Source organism: Biomphalaria glabrata, chromosome 3 (genome assembly GCF_947242115.1).
Source record: "Biomphalaria glabrata chromosome 3, xgBioGlab47.1, whole genome shotgun sequence".
Classification (NCBI taxonomy): domain Eukaryota; kingdom Metazoa; phylum Mollusca; class Gastropoda; family Planorbidae; genus Biomphalaria; species Biomphalaria glabrata.
In genome coordinates, this window is record NC_074713.1 from 20,837,923 (window position 1) to 20,860,213 (window position 22,291).

At 34.4% G+C, this 22,291-nt stretch overlaps 2 protein-coding genes across 2 annotated transcripts; one reads left to right on the top strand and one right to left on the bottom strand.

Moving 5' to 3' along the window:
• Window positions 1-15: 15 nt before the first annotated feature.
• On the bottom strand, window positions 16-6,411 carry LOC106056907 (THUMP domain-containing protein 2-like). The gene is made up of 10 exons (XM_013213828.2): window positions 6,189-6,411; window positions 4,864-4,999; window positions 4,229-4,758; window positions 3,984-4,061; window positions 3,642-3,694; window positions 3,367-3,454; window positions 3,040-3,111; window positions 1,082-1,199; window positions 863-986; window positions 16-232 (listed from the first exon to the last, which is right to left on the bottom strand). The coding sequence occupies exons 1-10, from the start codon at window positions 6,279-6,281 to the stop codon at window positions 31-33; spliced, it is 1,494 nt and encodes a 497-aa protein (XP_013069282.2). The 5' UTR covers window positions 6,282-6,411; the 3' UTR covers window positions 16-30.
• A 73-nt stretch (window positions 6,412-6,484) lies between these two features.
• On the top strand, window positions 6,485-20,746 carry LOC106056908 (39S ribosomal protein L4, mitochondrial-like). The gene is made up of 10 exons (XM_056023927.1): window positions 6,485-6,645; window positions 9,097-9,169; window positions 10,243-10,408; window positions 16,080-16,131; window positions 16,339-16,456; window positions 17,607-17,713; window positions 18,439-18,489; window positions 18,720-18,778; window positions 18,970-19,043; window positions 20,506-20,746. Exons 1-10 carry the CDS (start codon window positions 6,580-6,582, stop codon window positions 20,712-20,714), a joined length of 975 nt encoding a protein of 324 aa, XP_055879902.1. The 5' UTR covers window positions 6,485-6,579; the 3' UTR covers window positions 20,715-20,746.
• Window positions 20,747-22,291: the final 1,545 nt, after the last annotated feature.

Below are 22,291 nucleotides of genomic sequence, written 5' to 3' on the forward strand. Positions count from 1 at the left end.
AGTCAACATTCTAAACACTGAGACATTGGTTTATTTGTTAAGTACTAGAATACAAGCTTGAGTCTCTCCCAGTTTAACTGGATGACTTTCAACATAAATTAATGGAACAAAATATGCAGAATCAAATTTAGAAATTTGAAGTCTGGCTGGACCTGAGATTAGTTGATTGATCAATTTTTCTTTCATTTCATGCAATACAAGTAATACACAGCGGCCATTGGGCACTAGAACTCTGAAAAGGCAAATGATAATGAAAATAATAGTGAAATTCACTGTTGTTGTGGTCAATGGTTACTAGAGTGTTTATGTGGGCAGCACAAAATATTCTTTCCCATCAATGGCCAGGTACTCTTTTAGAGTTCAATGAACTTAGACATTTTAGGATGACATTCTTGTATTAAAATCCCAGCACCCCTACCAAAAAATTCAAACCTAGTTCCTTCGCAAAAACACACAAATTAGATGTTAAGTTTAATTAAATCAGTTTAAGGCCTTTATTTGAAACTTGCTAAAAAATTGTTTTAATTTTTTCTAAAAAAGAAAAATTGAAATACTTTAACAATGTTGATATACAACTTAAGTAATTACTTTAGTTTAAACATTAGCATTAGACATACCTTTGGTTTAGAATTCTATTTTCTGTAGTCTTCACTTACTCTAATATCATTTCATCCCATAGTTATGCCTGATCAGTTCATTAAATCCCAATTATAGATCAAAATATCCTAACATTTGTTCTAAAATTTGGAAAGTTACAAATGTACGCTTACTCTGAGTTTTGGTAATGTTCAAGCCAATAATTGTGTAATAAGAGACTTAAAAGCTGATTAATTATTTGATATTTCTTGAAACCAATAGTTACCTGCAGATCTCTTTCAAAAACTTTAGGTAAAACTGTTCTATGTTGTCAGCATGAATTTTATGATTCTGATTAAAAGGAGCATCACAGATCACTACATCAATACAACTATCTCTGTAAGGCATGTCTGGAAATAAGCAGAAAGTACAAGTCTAAATTACTTGGGCTATGACAACAGATTCCTCTGAAACATTCAAGTAATAGATGAAAACTACAGCTTACCTAGCCCGTCAGCCAGGACTAGTGACACAGTTGAGATGCTGTCACTGCAGCTGGACACATTTTGCCTAGCTATTGTTATCTGATTTGTATCACAATCACTTCCTAAGTACAAACTAGTCTGGAAATGATACAAAATTCAAATCAATTAACAATGTGTTTTCCCAAAGAATAATAATTAAATAATTCTACTTACATTAGCAATGTAATAGCTTGACATGCTAATTACACAAGCTATGTCAACCATCTGTCTCCATTCCTATTTTTTGCTTTAGATAGAACCTCTTTCAATGGCAGGCCCATCCATTCTTTTATGTTGTCTGTCTCTTTTCCTGGTACTGTTCCCTGAAGAAAGGTCTTTGCGAGCCTCAAAGACCTTGTAATATAGCTATAGAGTTTTAGTTTACGTTGTTGTTTTTTTTAAAATAGTTAGCAGGTCATCGTGGGGGTCTAATTGCTATAGTACTAGTACTACAGTGATTGAACTAAATTACTTTTTTATAAATAAAAAAAAATTAGTGCGTATGTCAAAAGGCACTCTTGCTAGATAATGGCAGCACATGATGAGGATTTTATATTATAGTAACATAAACAAATTTGAGTTTATAAGTTTATTTCTATTATTTCTTAACTGCAATCTCTGTTGAGGGCAGTAGATTAGCACTGTGCCTTTCAATTCATCAGAAATTGAAAGCAAAAGGCCCTGGCCTAAAGTCAACTATTTGTGTTATTTATACAACATTATCAGCTGAAGTAGTTTCATTTCTTTCATAGCAGAACATGAAATGTTGACTTAATATATCCAGAAGTATACAGAGATGAAATAAAGACAGGACCAGCATAATGACACAACATGTCTCTCAAAAACTTGACATCTGTTGAACACCTGCCATTCATCTATCTTTCTGAGCACCTCCTCCAAGATTAGATCCACCCTTTACCTGATGTTCTTGTACAATCGTTCTACCTGCCTCTCATCTTTCTCAAGGTAGTTTTTCTCAGCAAGCTCTTAAGATCTCATCCACTAAACTAAGGTTTTGTTACAATGGTCAGAAAGTCTTCCCTAATGATAATTCTTTGTTTGAGATGCTGCATCTATAGAGATTACAAAAGCATCTCATTATCCAGGATTTTACTGTTCTTTTTAACTGCAAGCTTCAGTTATATGACAAGTAAAGAAAAAATATTTTTAAAGACAATACCTCCTTTATGCAAGTTATAGAGCGCTTATTTGGTTCATAATAGATTTTAAAAAATGGAACCCCACCCCATTTCCCACACCCCCAGAAAAAATCCTTTTAAGTGAATGCATAAATGTACTAGACTTGAAAATATTCTAATAAAAAGTCCATAGATCTAGACTTAGAAGACAGTTCGCAAAATGTTCCTAAACATTAATTCATTAAACTCTTTAATTAATAGGGCCTATTAATCGAAATATCCAAAGATGTTGTCTAAATCTGTTCATGATAAATATTTTCTAGTCCAATAGCCAAATTTTTTAATTAATTTTTTTTTTATACTTTAAAAAATTGTAAAAGTCAAACTAGTTTTCCAAGTTTAGCCAAGGAGCTAGTAATTCTTTTCAAAAACACTATAAATCAACCATTTTGGAGAAATGTGTCCACGCAACCAGGTATTGCCCACTCATTCAGAATGTACAAATTGAAAAGAGGTATTGTAAATGTGATGACCCAAGAGGTAATTATTCTTTTTGTTTAGGTCTATTTGTAATTTCATATTGTTTTGATCTTGCAAGTGCTACAATCCCAGCAAGCAGTTCAAATATGAGATATTTAAAGCATCTTAACTCTTCCAAATAGATGTCAGCTTTTGTTTTGGTGGTATCTTATAAAAATTTTAACTTCCTCTAAGATTCCAGTGACAAATTCTGCTTGGTAGCTAAGTTAATATAGCATATACCACATACTTTTATTTTTAAAAATATAAAATATACTTACTTTATACTCTGAGTTGGCTTCAATAAGCACAGTAGCCTTGCCACACATAGGGTCCAATACAATATCACCTGACTAGGAACATGGTCAGTAAATATTGGTTACAAATATAGTTTGTAAGTCTCAAGCAATCCAAAATTAATTTATGAGGCAAACATATCTCTAATAAATAGTTCAATGGAAGCTGGAAGCAATGCAATAAAGATAAAATATGTCTCTTTTTCTCTCCATAAAAAAATATTTCACCTTTTTCTTTTTTACTGATAAGATTTTGTTATATCCAGGACACAAGATTCAAGAAGAAAACAGCTTTATGTTTGAGTGCAATACCTGAATGTTAGCCAAATGTGACATAATCCATGCAATGGTTGATCTCAAGCCAGAGTCTACTTTATAATCTCTCTTTGACAGGGGAAACCTAAAATAGACATAGTGTTTTATGGGAAAATGTGAAGGTACAGGTAGCAATGTCAATTAATTTTTTCTTATAGCTTATAGTTTTTTTTCCCCTAAAGATTAAATTAGGTAAAAAAAAAAAAAAGAAAACTTGTATTCTTGAAAGATATTGCTTTTACATGAATGTTCCTTTTAAAATGATAACTAACTTTGTTAAAGGAATACCTGCTGTTACAAATTCATCGCTTATATGAATGCATATCTGAAAGTAGAGAAATTCTATCATCAAATATAAGCATTATATAGCAATTATTATTATTATTATGGATTATGTGAAAAGCAAAAATATCAGTCTCTTGGCAGTGTCAGTTATTAACACACACAGATGTGGTCACAAATTGATTTATTATCTGGTCACACAGTTATCTATAATGGTCACAATTTTCAGAGTCAAAATGTTTAATTTTTTTTTAACTGTGCATATTCTACCTAGCAATGAATTAGATTCACTAGAATAAAGAAAATCTATAAAACAACAGAGGGGAAATTACCTCAAAATCAGGATGATGCAAATTTGCCTTCCATCTAGTAGCCTTGGTTATTGGCCAAACTAAATTCTTAGAAAGTCTCTGAAACATTGATTACCATTTAGTTTTTTCAACTGAACAATTCTATCTAACAATCTAACTAAACAGGAATATGAATTTAACATTTTAAAACAGTTCTCTAAGGAAACAAATAATATAAAAATACTCAAGCATTTAAATACTTCGATTTTTCCTGAATTTATAATAACCTTTATATCCAACCATCTTTTCACTTTTCCAGAGCATTTAATAGAAATACGAAAAGTTTTAAAACTCTTGATAATTTTTCCATCCACTTGATAATTGTTTGTATCAACAAGGGAAGTAGTTTCTAAATGTGGTACTGCATTTGTTGATTCACAACAAAGCCTTGATACTTCTTTTATTTTATTTGTGTCACCAGTCAAGTCTTGAGAGTGACTGTCTAATGCTTCAAGAAGATCCGTGTTGATATTATTCTTTTCTTGGGCACAACTAACCAACCTTGCTTTTTTCAAGGGTGGCATTTCCTTTGCCAAGGTGCTCTGAGGTTGTTCTGCACAATTAGCAAGTGTGGCTGGATCATTTTTCTTTTTACAGCAGTTTTTAGGTAAACAAGCATGGCTCTCAGAGTTCTGATGACATGTAGAATACTTTTCAGAAGACAAAGTTTCTAGTACTTCAATCACTTTTTGAGCACTTGTAAAATTATCTTTGTCTGACAGTTCCTGTATAAACTTGTTTAGGAAAGTTCTCTTGTCTGTGAAAAGAGATGGAAACCGAAATTCTTATTTTCATCCGACTTTTTCAGCTGAACTTAAATTATTAATATTTCAAAAATACTTAAAAGCTAAACATATTTCACCTTGAATAAAATTTTTGTTTGTGTAATCAGTAATAGCAACAAATATTCGTTCAACTGACTTCAAGGCAAAAAGTTGTTCTTTCATTTGCTCACAGAAAGGAACCATGAAAAACACTTTACCATCCCTTTTTTTGATCTGAAATTGAAAAATATAAATAGAATGTTATAAATGATATTTTAGTCAATTCTACTAGCGCCTAAATTATTTTTCACAATAACATTTTACAAAAGTCAAACGAGAGCTAGTTTTTGTATTACATCTAGAGCTACATTCGGCTTTAAATTATTGACACAAAATTATTTGAAAATACTTTGGTCCTGGTGCTGTTAATTGTCAAAACCTGAAAAACAATGTCAGAGATAAGAGAATGATTTTAAGCAAATGTGTTGATGATAATAAATGTCAATGGAGAAAAGGCAATTTGGCAGTAAATACAAAAGCTTTAATGGCAGACCTAAACTTTAATTAACTGACATAGCCTTGACACTGGCTTGATCTGTGGAGGAAGTGAGCAGAAGGTAGACTTTACTTTATATATATTATATATCAAATATATATATTGGACTCTGTCACAGTTACAAGTTACAGCAACTATTAACTCTTTTTTATCTCCATAATTATTTTCCATGCTCTGACAGAATTGTTCATTTTTCGCGCATTTGTACATTCTACCCTAGATTATGATTAAACTTCAATAACATTTGTGTTAGAAATCAGAAAACTTTTCTTTTGGTATAGAATTATATAATGAATGCTCTTTTTATAAAACACAAATACACGCTTATAAACCAAAAATTAATTTAATTTAATAGGGTCAAATCAACTATGGTATTATTATTCAGAAGAGAAAGAGTTGTTTTTTTAAATCTGAATTATATATATATATAGCGTATGGTGTGGTACATTAGATTTCATTACATGACTGACATTTTTTGTTTGATGGGCTAATGGGGAATCTCCATATATATCCCCTTTCACTAGCGTCACTCAGGCATGGGGCCAGCTGCGCAGAGGCAGTAGCCTCAGACTACTACCAATCACCGCCCCAGGCCTATATTGGCTATATGCTATATATATATACTATTATATAGGCATCTTCTGCTTTTAATTATTGTATTAGTTTTAGGTAGATTGATTTAAGCTAACTAGTAATAGTGAGTAACTACAAGTCTACGCCTACGGTCTGGTCTAGAATCGTGTTTGACTCTATATCTAGATCTAGTACATACTACATTAGAGTCTAAGTCACTCTAAGTACTCTAAGAGTGTTTAGACGATTAGTAGACATACATAAAAAGTCATAATAGATCTACATTCTACATACAACGGGGCAATTCAGTTTTTCTGATATTTCTTCCACTGCAAATGTCTCAGTTCCTCTACCAGTAGTCACGAAAAAAGTAAGCCCAGATGCCATGAGTTGCTGAAGATAATTAGTCTCAAAGAGCTCTAGAAATAGATGTAGATATCTAGATCTAATTTGTAGAATCACATTTGGAAGTATTGTTAGTGATTTTTTTTATTCTGTTAGTTGGACTAGATTTTTTTTTTTTAAATCCATCCATAATAATGGTATCTAGGTATAGAAATATATATAGTCTAGTGATTTATAATTTAAAGGGAGGCTATTCTGTTAATCTTAAGAATAATGGCTGTCTTGTAGGATTTGTGAATGTCAATTTTCACTCGAAACATTAGAATTAGAGCTCTTTATTATGGCTGTTTCTAAATATATGAAGCTTGTTGCAAGACAAGGGCTTTATTGTAAAATAAAATTGCGGGTGAGCATTATTCTTTATAAAATGTAGTCTTGTCAAAATTACATGTGTTCAAGTTCAGTGCTTAGTCAGACTCAGACAGACTCACTTGACACTACTTGACAGACTCGATTAGAGTTTTAGAGTCATTAGATTTAGACTGTCACTTCAATTACTTCAAACTATTTAAATATATTTTTAAAAATTACTGATTTACTAATCAGCAAAGTATCTTTATCTAATCATTTACTTCATTTAAATTTAGATTTTTAGATCTAGTCTAGTGACAGTCTAGAGTAGTCTAGACTCTTACTGTACTCTAGTCTGACTCTAGTGGTGTCTAGTCGTGAGTAAAACAGGGTTAACAAACACTGAAACAGAGATATATCATTTTATGCCATATAATCATATCCATATCATATGGGTGCACTTTTGATTTATTACTTAAACTTTAATGTCTTAAATATTCCTGTATCATTGTAATGTATAGTATGCATTTTTCTTTTGCTTTCCTGGCATTTAGTGTCTAGGCTGGTTGTTAGTGTTTCCTCAGGCTTTTTTATATTAATACATATTAACATATTAAGGAAGTTTTCGGTCATGTATCATATGTGTTGCTCCAGTGCCAATGCTGATGTAAGAGAAGATCTAATCTGATCTAACTGTAACTGGAATATCCATGGGATAATGTCAAGGTGGGGTTGGCCATTGATCCATTCTCCACCATTCACAGAGCTCTCCAAATAAAATTATTTTGCAGTGGAAAACTTAAAGTGGAATGTGCCCTGGGTATGCCCTTCACACTATCACATTTACCAGTTCCAAAAAAAAATTCATCATGATGGGTTTACATCCTATATTGAGACATATTAGTAGTGCAATCCAGACCTTCGTCAAAAACCACCTATAGGGGGGTAAGGTCCCCTAATATTCGCCTAAGTGAAAAAGTGGAAAGGCAGTGGGGTTATTATTACTCTGTCATTTCCAGGACCCCGATCCCCACACTGGGGAGTATCACCATAAATTAAAGGTTAGGAGTCAGAGTTTTCCTTCTCCTAGATGGGTTGCATTATTAGGTTGATGTGTCCCATCAACACAAAGCAAAAAGAAACTACGTCTTGATGTGTCCCATCAACACAATGCAAAAAGAAACCTCATCGTAGAAATTGACTCACAGCCAATAAATAAAGAAGAAAATCCAACATATCTAGGTGTAAAATTAGACCAAAGACAGTCTTTAAAACATTTTATGGCATATTTAAAGAAACGGCATCACAAAGATAGTAAAACACCTAGGAACATCTTGGGGAGCCGAAAAAGATCTTAAGCTTGATATCAGATCTGTCATGGATAACTGTCTCTTCATACAAATAGCTGCCAGAAAAACATCATTTGAAACAATCCAAAACCAAGTCTTGTGTCTAATCAGTGGAGGTATGAGAACTACTCTACAGCAGCCTGTGAAATTGACTCCAATATTGAACCTCTTAAGTAAAGGCACAACAGAGCAGCACTAGAAGCTATTGTGAGATACAGAAGGCTGGAGGATGACCTTCCTAATAAACTACTGACACAAAGAAATAGGAAAAACCAAAAAAGCAAAGGACTCTGATCCAACTTACTGATGAACTACCATTAAAACACCATCTACCCAATAACATAGAAAAAATTACCAGATTTTCAAAGATAAATCCTCGACTTAACCACAAAAAACCAACCATTAAAACACATTTTTTATTAAATAATACCCTAACAAAAGAATCAAATCCGCTGGAGCTCAAAGTATGCATGCTTGAAACAATTGAAAGCTATAAAAAAACAGCTATCCATATATAAACCAATGGATCAGGCTTCAAAGTCATCATCAATACTGGTCTTCTTGCCATCCTGGTCTTCCCCAAATATAAACACTTTGAAATAAGTGCAACCTGTGGTGATTACTGCTCAAACTTCCAAGCCGAAATTGATGCAATTACCATAGCATCACAGACAGTCGAAAACAACTATATGAAGAAATACAAGAACCATCAAATATTGTTGGCATTACAGACTTCCAATCCACTCTGCAAGCACTTAACAGATTTTTCTATTCAAACATGACATCAGCCTAAGAAAAATAATTTTTAAGTGAATATTATATATGTTACGTGCACAGCGTAGCATGAGTGTGGAATTGTGTGAATGCGTGTTGAAAGAGAAAGAGAGATAAAAATTGGCTTACTGTGAATGAGGATATTATTGACATTATTATTGTAACAGGATTAAAGTTCTCATAATCTGTGACTTGTGGTCCTGTGTTGGCGTAGGATTAAAAGTGTCTCATGTGCTCCTAACAATATAACTTGCTCTTTGGCTTTCAAATGTTGATTAATATTATTGGAATGTCAGAACTTAATTTAGTGACTAGCACATTACATTAATAAAACAAAACATTTTAGTAGTAATCTCAAGACATTTTATTTTTTTAATTTACAGGAATTCTCTTCAAGTTCTTGTAGACTTCAAGAAGTCACTACACCTGTTAGTTCATCTTCAGAACAGAATGCAGGTTGTGTGTGTGATTTTTTTTTTTTTTTTTTTTTTTAAGACAATATCAAATCTCACATAAGTGGCTAAAAAAAGTTCTAGGCAGACAGCTTTTCTAGGGAAGAACTGATGTTTGATAGGAGAGGAATGTTGACTGGGAAAGTACTGATATAAGATAGGAGAGGAATGTTGACTAGGGAAGTACTGATATAAGATAGAGGAATGTTGACTGGAGAAGTACTGATATAAGATAGATGAATGTTGACTAGGGAAGTACTGATATAAGATAGAGGAATGTTGACTAAGGAAGTACTGATATAAGATAGAGGAATGTTGACTGGAGAAGTACTGATATAAGATAGAGGAATGTTGACTAGGGAAGTACTGATATAAGATAGAGGAATGTTGACTGGAGAAGTACTGATATATTATAGGAGAGGAATGTTGACTGGGCTCTTCATTTCCTGAAAACCTGTTTAAAAAATCTCCAGTAGTAGGTATATGGCATGGCATAAGGTCATGAGAGCTTCTTTTAGGGAAAAAATGGAGCATGATAAAGAATCAAGATACAGAAGAGAAAGAAACATGTCATCAGAACCCAATAGTCTACAAGGCTACAGAATAACATGTGAATTATATACAATAATGTTATCACAATGTCTTGAGTCTACATTATGTTTGTTAACAGCGCTCTATAAATTTAATTATTGTCATCCTAATTGACTGCCAGTCATTCCTTTTGACATACTTCTTGTTCATCAAAACATCACCAGAATTCTGTTCTGTGCCTTAATTTTAGCTGGTTCCAAGTGTAATTTTGTTCACTGTTCTCTTCTTGGATGAGTAGATCAATAAGGTTTTTACTTCTAAACAATGTCTGGTGAAGCTGATCATGCCCTATTTATCCTACCCTAATGTTTATGCTTTAACAGGACTCTACCAAAGGCTGCTTTTTAAAATGAGTGTCTTAGCCGTTACATCTAGCCATTTCTTCTAAGGCAGCTGTTAATGACTAAATTTACTATTAATCTATTTAAAATATGTAACCTATATTTAGTTAATTCATTTTTTGAGTGATTACTTTTTTTTTAATAGCCCCTGTAGAAACCAAAGAAGGTCCTCAAATATTGTCAAGGTCATTAAAGTTTCCTGTTGACCATACTCACCCACGTCTAGCATGGTTGGATTCGATGTCTTCTATTGAGAGCAAAAAGTTGGGACTGCTTGACCTGCATCCAGATATCTTTGCCACTTATCCTAGGTGAGTTTTGTGGAAATGTTGACTAATGTTGAGGCATTAATATGCAACCACATCAAGTGTTCTTGTAGTGTAACTGAGTTGATTTTCTGCGTGCGTCCAGCGTGTCTGAAGGTCATGGCCATTGTGTGTGTTTCATGTCCAGTATGTGTGTGTGTATAGGCTGCATCAGTGGTATGCTAGACGTGCTGGTTTCATTCACTGTTTACTGTAGTCTAATTTTGTCGAATAAAGCCATGTTATTGGTATTCTAGTCGTTATCATTTCATTACAATTTATTCGACAAAATTATGTATCTGGATTAGTGTTGGATTCCTTAATTTACAATGGATAAATTACTCAGACCGAAAGAGTTGGACATTGATCCTAATGCTCCTCTGGCCTCAGAAAAATGGACTCACTGGTATGACACATTTCAGAATTTTCTTTCGTCCATCAAGGATATAAACGAAGACTTTAAACTAAAGTTGTTGAAGAATCACGTATCTGCTACGGTTTATATGCTCATCAGTGATGTATCGTCCTATTCGATGGCCATAGACACACTCAAGACTACTTATATTAAGGTAAAGAATGACATTTTTGCTAGACATTTGGTTGCTACATGTAAACAGCAGCTGGGCCAAACGGTAGAGTCCTTTATGCTAAAGTTGCGAAGCCTGGCCCGGGACTGTGACTTTAAAGAAGTAACTGCTGAACAGCACAGAGACATTTGCATTAGAGACGCCTTCATAACTGGTCTGGCATCCAACACTATTAGACAGAGGTTACTGGAAAAGACATCTCTTACTCTACAAAGCGCTTTTGACGAAGCTAGAGTGTTAGAAACAGCCACAACGCATGCTCAGGCTTACAATTCAACGAACGAAATCTCCTGTGGGGCAATGAAAACACCAACTAGCTCCCATCTAGAAACATACATTTCTAACGAAGACCAGGAATTAAATGCCATTAAGTCGCTATGCTACTTTTGTGGTAGGAGGAGACACTCTAGGACTGAATGCCCTGCTCGAAATGCATTATGTCATCAGTGCGGTAAAAAGGGACACTTCCAAACTGTTTGTAAATCAAGTAAAACAACAGCCAACAAAGCTGACGGCAAAATATCACTGACCAGTGTAATAACTCCATGTACCTTGTCATCAACGCATTTCTCTGGGCTTACACAGTCTAAGGCCCAAGTGAACGTCAACGGGTTGCTGCTGCAAGCTCTCATAGACACTGGCAGCTGTGAAAGCTACATATCAGAAGCCATCGTCAAGAGAAATAAATGGCCAGTACGTCCGTCTACAAACAGAATATTCATGGCCACTACACATCTTTCTGAAAAGACATTAGGACATACATTTGCCGATGTCCAGTACAAGGGAGAACACTACAAAAAGGTCAAACTTTCTCTACTTGCTGGATTGTGCTCGGATGTAATCCTTGGTGTAGACTTTATAAGTCTTCATAAGGAATTGACCATACCGTACGGAGGAAAACGCAATCCTCTACACATCTGTGGTCTTAAAGCAGCACGAGTCGAAACACCGAGCCTATTCAGTAATCTAACTTCTGACTGCAGACCGGTGGCTACTAAGTCCCGAAAGCACTCAATAGGTGATAACAAATTTATTGAGTCCGAAGTTAGAAAACTCCTCTCGGACAAAATCATTCAAAGTCTCCCTGGAGAGCACAGGTGCTTGTGACAACAAACGAGAGACATAAAAGAAGGATGGTCATTGATTACAGTCAAACAATAAATCGCTTCACCTTACTGGATGCATACCCAATGCCCCGAGTCGATGAACTGGTAGAACGGATATCCAACTATTCCGTTTTTAGTACTCTAGACCTCAAAAGTGCCTACCATCAAATACCAATCAAGACTGAGGAAAGGCCGTTTACTGCATTTGAGGCATGTGGCAAACTCTATACCAGTTCTGTCGCATCCCTTTCGGTGTTACCAACGGAGTTGCATGCTTTCAGAGAACAATAAATCAAATTATTGAGAATGAAAAGTTGCAGGACACCTTTGCATACGTGGACAATGTAACGGTATGTGGTCATGATCAAGAGTCGCACGATGAGAATATGCAAAGATTTCTAGATGCTTCTAGAAAGTATGGGATCACATTTAATGAAGACAAAAGTACGATAGCCACTGACAAAGTTTGCCTATTGGGATACGAAATTTCTAAAGGCCTTCTCAAGCCAGACCCTGAAAGATTCCAGGCTTTAAGAAACCTTCCTCCCCCTCATGATATGCGCTCACAAAAACGGATCGTGGGCATGTTGGCGTACTACTCACAGTGGATCCCAAATTTTTCTAACAAAATAAATGTTTTGGCAAATAACACGTCGTTCCCTCTTTCAGAAACAGTAAAGACAGCCCTTAACGAATTAAAGCAGGAGCTGGAGAAAGCTGCCATCTTCACCATCGACTATACTCGACCTCTGACGGTTGAAACAGACGCTTCGGATGTTGCAATAGCTGCCACCCTCAACCAGGATGGCCGCCCCGTGGCGTTCTTTTCAAGAACACTCTCTAAAAGTGAAAGGCGGCACTCAGCTATAGAAAAAGAAGCCTACGCCATTGTAGAATCTTTAAGGAAATGGCACCACTACTTAGTAGGAAATCGCTTTACCCTTGTCACGGATCAACGCTCTGTGGCCTTCATGTATGACAAACAGAGCAAAGGGAAAATAAAGAATGAGAAAATTCAAAGGTGGAGACTGGAACTGAGCTGTTTCCACTACGATGTCTTGTATAGACCAGGCAAACACAATGTAGCGGCTGATACGTTTTCTAGAAACGGGTGTGTGTCAGCTATGAGTCGAAATGAATTGAAACTGCTCCATGACTCTCTGTGTCATCAAGGAGTAACAAGACTATGGCATTTAGTGCGAGCGAAAAACTTACCTTTCTCTTGTGAAGATGTTAGGCTGGTTGTCAACCAGTGCAGAATCTGTGCCGAAGTAAAACCCAGATATTTCAGTAATTCTAATGGAACTCTAATTAAGGCGATGCAGCCTTTCCAGAGACTAAGTATGGACTTCAAAGGACCGCTCCCTTCTACATCTCGGAACACATACCTGCTAACCATAGTTGACGAATTTTCAAGATTCCCGTTTGCATACGCCTATTCTATGTCAGCTTCAACAGTAATCAGATGTCTAGAGAATTTATTTGGACTATTCGGAATGCCTGACTATGTACACTCTGATAGAGGTACCTCATTCATGTCAAGAGAGGTGCAGGAATTTTTACACGAGAGAGGGGTGGCCACAAGCAGGACGACCCCTTATAATCCCAGAGGGAACTCTCAAGTAGAAAGGCTAAACGGGTCATTATGGAAAGCTATAACTCTGGCCTTAAAAACTCAAGGACTCCCGGTTTCCAAATGGGAGCAGGCGTTAAACCAAGCCCTGCACTCTCTTCGTTCTCTGCTCTGTACCGCTACAAACGAGACACCTCACGAGAGAATATTCAAGTTCTATCGCAGGTCCACCTTCGGCAAATCACTCCCGACATGGTTAGCTCAACCAGGAAAAGTGTTGTTAAAAAAGGGAGTCCGTGCATCAAAATATGAACATGGTACAATAGCTGTGGACTTAATTACATGCAACCCAAAGTATGCCATTGTAAGACTTCCTGATGGAAGAGAAGAAACAGTGTCATTGCGACATTTGGCCCCCGCTCCAAGAGAGGGAGAATCAGAGGTGTATCAACATATGGAACATGAAGACTTTGAGCCGGAGACAAACCCTATAACACAGATGCAGGTGCCTACTGACCATGTGACTATAAAACCAATGGCTGCTCCTAACACACATGTACAACAAGGGGAAAATGGACATCAAGAAGAAGTAAATACAGGGGCTGAGTCTCCAGTTAGAGAGCCGCCGATGTCACCAACTCCAAACGACGGCAGTATTGGTCCTGGTAGATATAACCTAAGACCAAGAACAAGCAGACCTAATTATAAGGTCTAACATTTATTTAATTATTTTTCCATATCACAAGTTCTAACTCAGTAATTGTAGGCTTAATATGACACACTTTGAACTGATCATTTTATAGTGTATAGCTTTTCTAGTTAGACTTTTTGTATTGTATTACTTATTACATTATTATTCAAGACAACTGGTCTTAATATTTGTATGCATAATATGACACTTAGGGACTGATAATTTATAGTGTATAACGTGTTTGTTTATAGTTATACAATGCTTTTCAATAGAGTAACTCTGTAAGTATTCTGTAGGGATACTAAGGCCTATTATATCGCTGTCCTTCACTATTATTTACATGTTTATGTTCCTATAACTTTTAGGCGGGGTGATTGTAGTGTAACTGAGTTGATTTTCTGCCTGCGTCCAGCGTGTCTGAAGGTCATGGCCATTGTGTGTGTTTCATGTCCAGTGTGTGTGTGTGTGTATAGGCTGCATCAGTGGTATGCTAGACGTGCTGGTTTCATTCACTGTTTACTGTAGTCTAATTTTGTCGAATAAAGCCATGTTATTGGTATTCTAGTCGTTATCATTTCATTACAGTTCTGAAATTGGAATGCTCTTGAACTCTGATCTAAGTAGGCCCTACTTTATTGTTGAAGGCTGCTGGTTGATTGACTGGGCATTTGTCATTGCTTTTTGCTATACATTACAGTACAGCTGGAGTAATTAGATTTTTTTGCAGGAAATGTAAAGAGAAGGATGGTCAGGTGGTTAGACATTTGACTCCTTAGTCTTGTGCTGGGATTCTGATATATACTTTATAAAGATTCAGGGTTTGAATCCTGGTGAAGACTGGGATTTTTAATTATGGGATCTTTGGGCGCCTCTGTGTCCACCCATCTCTAAAGGGTACCTGACATTAGTTGGGGAAAAGTAAAGGTGGTTGGTCGTTGTGCTGGCCACATAACACCCTCATTAACCGTAGGCCTCAGAAACAGATGACCTTTACCACAAGGTCTGAAAGGGAAACTTTACTTAACTTTTACAAAAGTATTAAAAAGCAAAGTATTTTAATAAACCTTAGAATATTTTTTTTACAATTTTCAGCACTGAAGAATCAAATTTCTAAGCCCTTTTGCTTGCAGTTCAAAGTAATTTGTATTATTTAGTTGGCAACAGGCCTCTTCAATATCACAGCCTTGACATAGTTTATTTTGTCTTTTTATTTCAAAATATCTCCCAATTTCCTCCTTTTATTTTCATGTGTTTTTTGTTTTTTTTAGCGTTCTTTGTATCGCTCAGTCATTCTTGCTGTATTTTATTTCTTAAAGAACATAAACAGGATTTTAAATATCAAAGTGTAAATGAAGGGCAGATTACTGTGATTAACTTTTAGTGTGGTAATCTCCAATTTTTCTAGGCCTAACAGACCTTTTAGAACACACAGAATACACCATTTTCATTTCCAGGCTTTTTCTATGGACAGCATAATTTCAAATGTGTTAAAATTTTTTTGTAAGCACTTGTTTTTATTTTTTCAAAGTGACTCTTTAAAATCTAGTTAATACTTATCCAAAGAGAGTAATAATTTTAATTATTTGTCATTTTGAAAATAAAATTTGGAATCAATTAGTAAACAATTATAAATTAAATAATTATTCAATTGAAATTTTTAATTCTTAGATCATTTTAAAAAGTGTTTCTGTATCAACTAATAACCAGATGCTCTATTCAGGGTTGATCTTCTTCATAAGAATGTTCATTGGCAAAAAATGTACAGATACATTGTAAGTAAACAAGTTAATCTTAGATGGCTTGTCAATGATTTATTTCTATGTGTATTATTGTTATATAACATGGTACAAGTCATTATAATTCTAACAGGCTATATATATGTAAGTATATAATTTAGTATTTAAATCAAAACATTTTTCGATTGTTGAAGTAGTTATGTTCAAGATTTCCTACTTATAAATTAATTTCTCAATATTCAGAATTATAATTTTGAACCCAGTCGTGCAGAAATGCCAGGAGGTGGAAGAAAGCCTTGGCCACAGAAAGGTCTAGGAAAAGCTAGAGCTGGAAGTATTAGGTCGCCATTATTCATTCAAGGTAAATCATTTTTCTTTTCCAATATTGAAAAAAAGAAGAGTACTAATATTAATGTCCTGAAAACTGTTTTTTTAGCGGCCCCCGAAAGGGGAAAAGACGCTATTAGTTTTGTGCGAAATGTCTGTCCGTCTGTCCGTCCGTCCTGTTTATATCTCGTAAACTAGAAGAGATATTGAAAATCCGACATCACAATATTTTAGACCATTCAAAGTTCTGATGCAACGGCTACTTTTTTTTTTCCTGAAAGCAAAAATTCTAATTTTTAAAATCAATTATGCAAGCAGTTTTTTAAAAGAAAAAGCTAATTAGTATGCATTATATGTTAAACCTAATTTAAGACGAATAGTAATCTTATAAACATCATTTTCGTGAACATTTTTTTCTATATAGCGGATTTTTTTTTTTTTTTTTTTTTTTTTGAGGATTCGAATATGAGTTTGAGCCTTTTCAAAACAATTAACTTATTTAGTTCGAACCGAGGGTCCCGGGTTCGAATCCTGGTGAAGACTGGGATTTTCAACTTCTGAGTCTACCCAGCTCTAATGGGTACCTGACATTAGTTGGGGAAAAGCAAAGGTGGTTGGTCGTTGTGCTGGCTACATGAAACCCTCGTTAACCGTAGGCCACAAAACAGATGAACTTTACATCATCTGCCCTATAGACCACAAACTAGTTAGGCCAGGTTCACATCTAACTTTACATTCACTTTCACGTATCCTTTGATCTGCGGGACGGTTGGGGCACTACACAAGATCTGTTAACCTTCTTTCTCCATTCTTATCTCTCATTTGTCTTTGATATAATTTCATTCGGATGTTCTTTCTGAAAATATTGAAGCCTACCTGGGTGGACCACTGGTCGTGCGGTTTGCGCGCTGGACTGTCGTTTGGATTTATCGACGATCGAAGGTTCAAACCCTGCCTGCTCCCATCCCCTGTCGTCCTGCGGGAGGTTTGGACTAGGAAGTAAACTATCTTCAACTCTGAAGGATTATCTGAATTATGTAAAAGATTTTACTTTGGGGGCCGATTTTGAGTTTGTGTTTCCACACAAACTGTCTTTTGTAATCTTGTTTTTTGTGTTTTGTTTATAGTTTTCTTGTTTTGCTTTTCTCCGAATTAACCTTTTTTAAATTGTTTTGTGTTAATAGGAGCTAAAGCTTTTGGTCCAAGAGGCCCCATCAATTATTTTTTTATGCTTCCTCGATCACAGAGAGCTACGGGATTGAGAGTAGCACTCACATGCAAATATACACAGGTGAGACTTTTCTTCCTTGTACCTTATCTACGAGTGTGTCTTTGTTATTTAGTAATACAGATAATTATTGTCATTCATTGTACAAATGGTAGGAACAGGACAAGGCTGATATCTAGTTAGGGTTGGTAGACTCTTAGAGCTACCAAGCCGCTTTAAACATGCACCAGATGACCACTCAAAGGTTAAAAGAAGAAAAATTATTTGATCTTGAGGAGCACAGTATGCAACCTCAGTTGTTGACTGTGACACATTGTTGTATTTTAGTTTAGAGAGTTGCAATGTTTTTATACAAGTTGTAGCTGTCTCTCAATTCACCCTTGGGTGTTCACTTAGGCATGTTCTTGTATTTCAGTTAAGAGAGTTACGATGTTTATTATAAAAGTTGTAGCTGTCTCTCACTTAGCCTACACCCACAGATTATTAGTAATGCATTGAAGAAATGCAGTGTTGAAATTATTTCTATTAAGAGTTTAATATAATCAAACTCAGTGAAAGAAAATTCCAGCTTTTCTCATAAACTACTGCACTGACTTCAGCTAATATAAAATCACTTTACTATACAACTAACTTCTATCAAATTTATTAATAACGAAAAAAAGCTTACATTTGACCTTCTTTATTATACGACATCTTTTTCCCTATTGTCATGTTTGTAACTTTGGATGAGTTTAATGCTCTAATGTCTTCTAACTTGATGTTTGCCTAATTGTTTTGTGTTTCTCCAGAATGACCTGGTGATAGTGGATAACTTTGACATACCCACAGCTGATCCAGACGTAAGTCAATAAGAGCCCATTTCTGAATTGCTGACCTCTATTGAACTTTTCTTTTTTTGTAAATTTAATGCAAATCTAAAAATGGACTACAAATTTAACTCCTTTTTGCTTTTTTGTCATCCTTTCTGTAATTTTTGAAAAGATAATTTTAAAAATATTTTCAATGAGTGAATTAGTGTATAAAATACAGTCTATGGTGAGACATTTACATATTCTACTTTGTTGAACAGTTTCTCTCAGAAATGGCAGACGTCAGATTTTGGGGACATTCAATTCTTTTTGTGGATGAGTAAGTGTCTAATTGTTAAGACATTCTTTTATGGCGTTAACTTTTTGACTAAATCTGAATATAAAATATGTTACCAAATACATTGCATAGCTGTGCTTAGTTACTTTAAATTTATTTTTTTTTTATATTATTTTAAAAGAACTTTACCAGCAAAAGATTTAATTTTGCTGCTGACCTCTTCTTCATTTCAGTTCTGATGTCATGCCCGAGAAAATATCTGAAGCAGTGCACCAGATTCGTGGTTTTAATCTTATGCCCGCTTATGGTGAGTACTTGTATTTGCTAAATGGCTTACATTAATGTAAACCTAGTCAACTTTTCAATTTAATGTGTGTGTTTCTATATTCTATTCTGTTAACCCATTCACTCCTATTTTCTGTAAATTCAAAAGTCGCTTTAACTCCTTAGAAAAGAGAAAATGAAATTAATTCACACAAAAAAATAGAACAATAAATCTAGTTTCAAAATTGTATACTTTCAATAACTAGAGAACAAACAAAACAAAAACTCATAAAACTCCCATTTCTATGGTTACCCTTATACACTGCATTATCTGCCCTTTTATTCAAAAAAATTGAAGGAAAAAAAAAATATATATATTTTATTTTTACTACAATAAATTCTCATTCTGTAACAGACAAGGAGAGCTCTTTGGTTTCTTATTGGCGACCATTGACACATTTTATCACATGACCTTCTGTATAAGGAATAAACTGTTAACTCTACATTCTGTCTCTATAGGAGTGAATGTCTTAATGTTGTGAAAACAAAAACAAGAGGGTCTACTTACCATGTTTAAATGTTTTCTCTATGTTGGTCTACTTCATAGGTTTAAATATTTTCTATATGTTGGTCTACTTCATAGGTTTTAAATATTTTCTCTATGTTGGTCTACTTCATAGGTTTAAATGTTTTCTCTATGGTGGTCTACTTCATAGGTTTAAATATTTTCTCTATGTTGGTCTACTTCATAGGTTTAAATGTTTTCTCTATGTTGGTCTACTTTGTAGGTTTAAATACTTTCTCTATGTTGGTCTACTTCATAGGTTTAAATGTTTTCTCTATGTTGGTCTACTTAAGTTACAATATTTTATCTATGTTGGTCTACTTCATAGGTTTAAATATTTTCTCTATGTTGGTCTACTTTGTAGGTTTAAATACTTTCTCTATGTTGGTCTACTTCCTAGGTTTAAATATTTTCTCTATGTTGGTCTACTTCTTAGGTTTAAATATTTTATCTATGTTGGTCTACTTCATAGGTTTAAATGTTTTCTCTATGTTGGTCTACTTCATAGGTTTAAATGTTTTCTCTATGTTGGTCTACTTCATAGGTTTAAATGTTTTCTCTATGTTGGTCTACTTTGTAGGTTTAATTTTTTTCTATATATTGGTCTACTTTGTAGGTTTAAATGTTTTCTCTATGTTGGTCTACTTTGTAGGTTTAAATTTTTTCTCTATGTTGGTCTACTTCATAGGTTTAAATATTTTCTCTATGTTGGTCTACTTCATAGGTTTAAATATTTTCTCTATGTTGGTCTACTTCATAGGTTTAAATGTTTTCTCTATGTTGGTCTACTTTGTAGGTTTAAATGTTTTCTCTATGTTGGTCTACTTCATAGGTTTAAATGTTTTCTCTATGTTGGTCTACTTCGTAGGTTTAAATTTTTTCTCTATGTTGGTCTACTTCCTAGGTTTAAATGTTTTCTCTATGTTGGTCTACTTTGTAGGTTTAAATGTTTTCTCTATGTTGAAACATGAAACCTTGGTGCTGACACTTGCTGCTTTGGAAAGAATCGAAGGGAAGCTTCTAGAAGAACTTCACACAACTGCTGTGGAAACCAAGTATGTCAATAAACTCAGACCTGAAGATTTCCGCACAAGGCCCAAAGTGGACAGCACTATGTACAAATCTTTCACAAAGCCTTTAGAGTTTTAAAAGAACACAAATAAATTGTTTTTATAATGTTTCTTCACTTGTTGAGTTTTAATAGTTCAGTAAATTTATAAATTAAGTATTGTACTCTAATGAGTTGTTTTAAACCAGCATTAAAGTTATCATCTAAAAATTGACAAAACTGAAGTCTAATTTGTTTAAAGTGTTTTTAAAAAAACTAATATGCTAAAATGAGAAAGCTGTCTGTTGTAATCACGACAAATTTCCAATAAGGATCAATAAAGCAGTCTTAATATCAGTACATATCAGCACATCTTTTGAATAGACATCTAGTAAACACAAGTGCCCAAACTTGTTTTAAAATAGCTAACTTATTTTCTTTTGTCTGCTTTGAAGATGACAATGAAAATTTGTGCTTTTAGTGCATAGAAGAGTATTATAGTAGAGGCATTATGTTTGTAACCTCTTAAGCATTAGTATAAACAAAGGGGAATGAGATTTAAGATAATGGTTGTACAACTTTCTAATAAGTGCAGTATAAATTGTAATGTATATGTATTGAGAAATATGAAGTGTGGATTATAAATGATTTTATGTTCATATCATAAATACTCAGTTCTAACATAAATGATTCTAATAAAATGATGCATTCATTTCATTGACATGATGAAAACCATTTTGTTGTAATACTGTACTTTCAAATTAATTGACTGAAGAACCTGACACCAAAGATATGGTTTTATTTCATACTCACACATTGAATAAAATGCAATCAAAATGTGACAATTTAAAAGAAGATTTTAGACTAGATCTAGTTAGATGACAGTTGATACTAGTTAGATGACAGTTGATACTAGTTAGATGACAGTTGATACAAGTTAGATGACAGTTGATACAAGGTGTGACATCTTTTGATCATATAGAAAAGGCAATAAACATAAATGTAGGTAACCCTTCCTAGAGCCATTACAAACAAAGGACTTTTGGGCCTTCATCAGCTACAAATAAAGAAATCACTGGGCCTTCATCAGCTACAAATAAAGAAATCACTGCCCTTTTCTATGTTCCGCGTTTTTACACCAGCACAGCTCATTTCTTTTCTGCCTGGATAGAGAACAACATTGGAAAGATAAGTTAACCCTAACCCTGTATTACATTGTCTGTTTTTTGTTTGTTTTGTAGATGAGGAAGACTTTGTGGCCCAAACATCCTCTGTTTTGACTAGGTCTGGCAGGGTTACCTATATTCATTTATTTTCTATACAGTTGTTTCAATGCAGCAGTTATCTTTTGATCCGTAGTGTGATTTTATCTTAATAAAATACAGAATGTCCTTGAAAGCTTTTACAGATAGATTTGAATGTTGAAGTGTAGCTATTAATTACTCCTAGTCTCAATATTGGTTGCTTAGATTTCCAAAAATTTGTGTCATATGCTTGACTACATTTTATTTTCATTTTGGTTCATCTTTTAAACTTGAGTTAAAATTGAGTTAAAAACTAAATCAGATGTTCTCTTTATCCAAAAATGTCATATGAATACACCTGTTAACCAAACTTCTTAGTATTAAACATGTAAAAGCTTCCTAAACTCTCTGTAGAAAAGAGAGATACTCTAAAT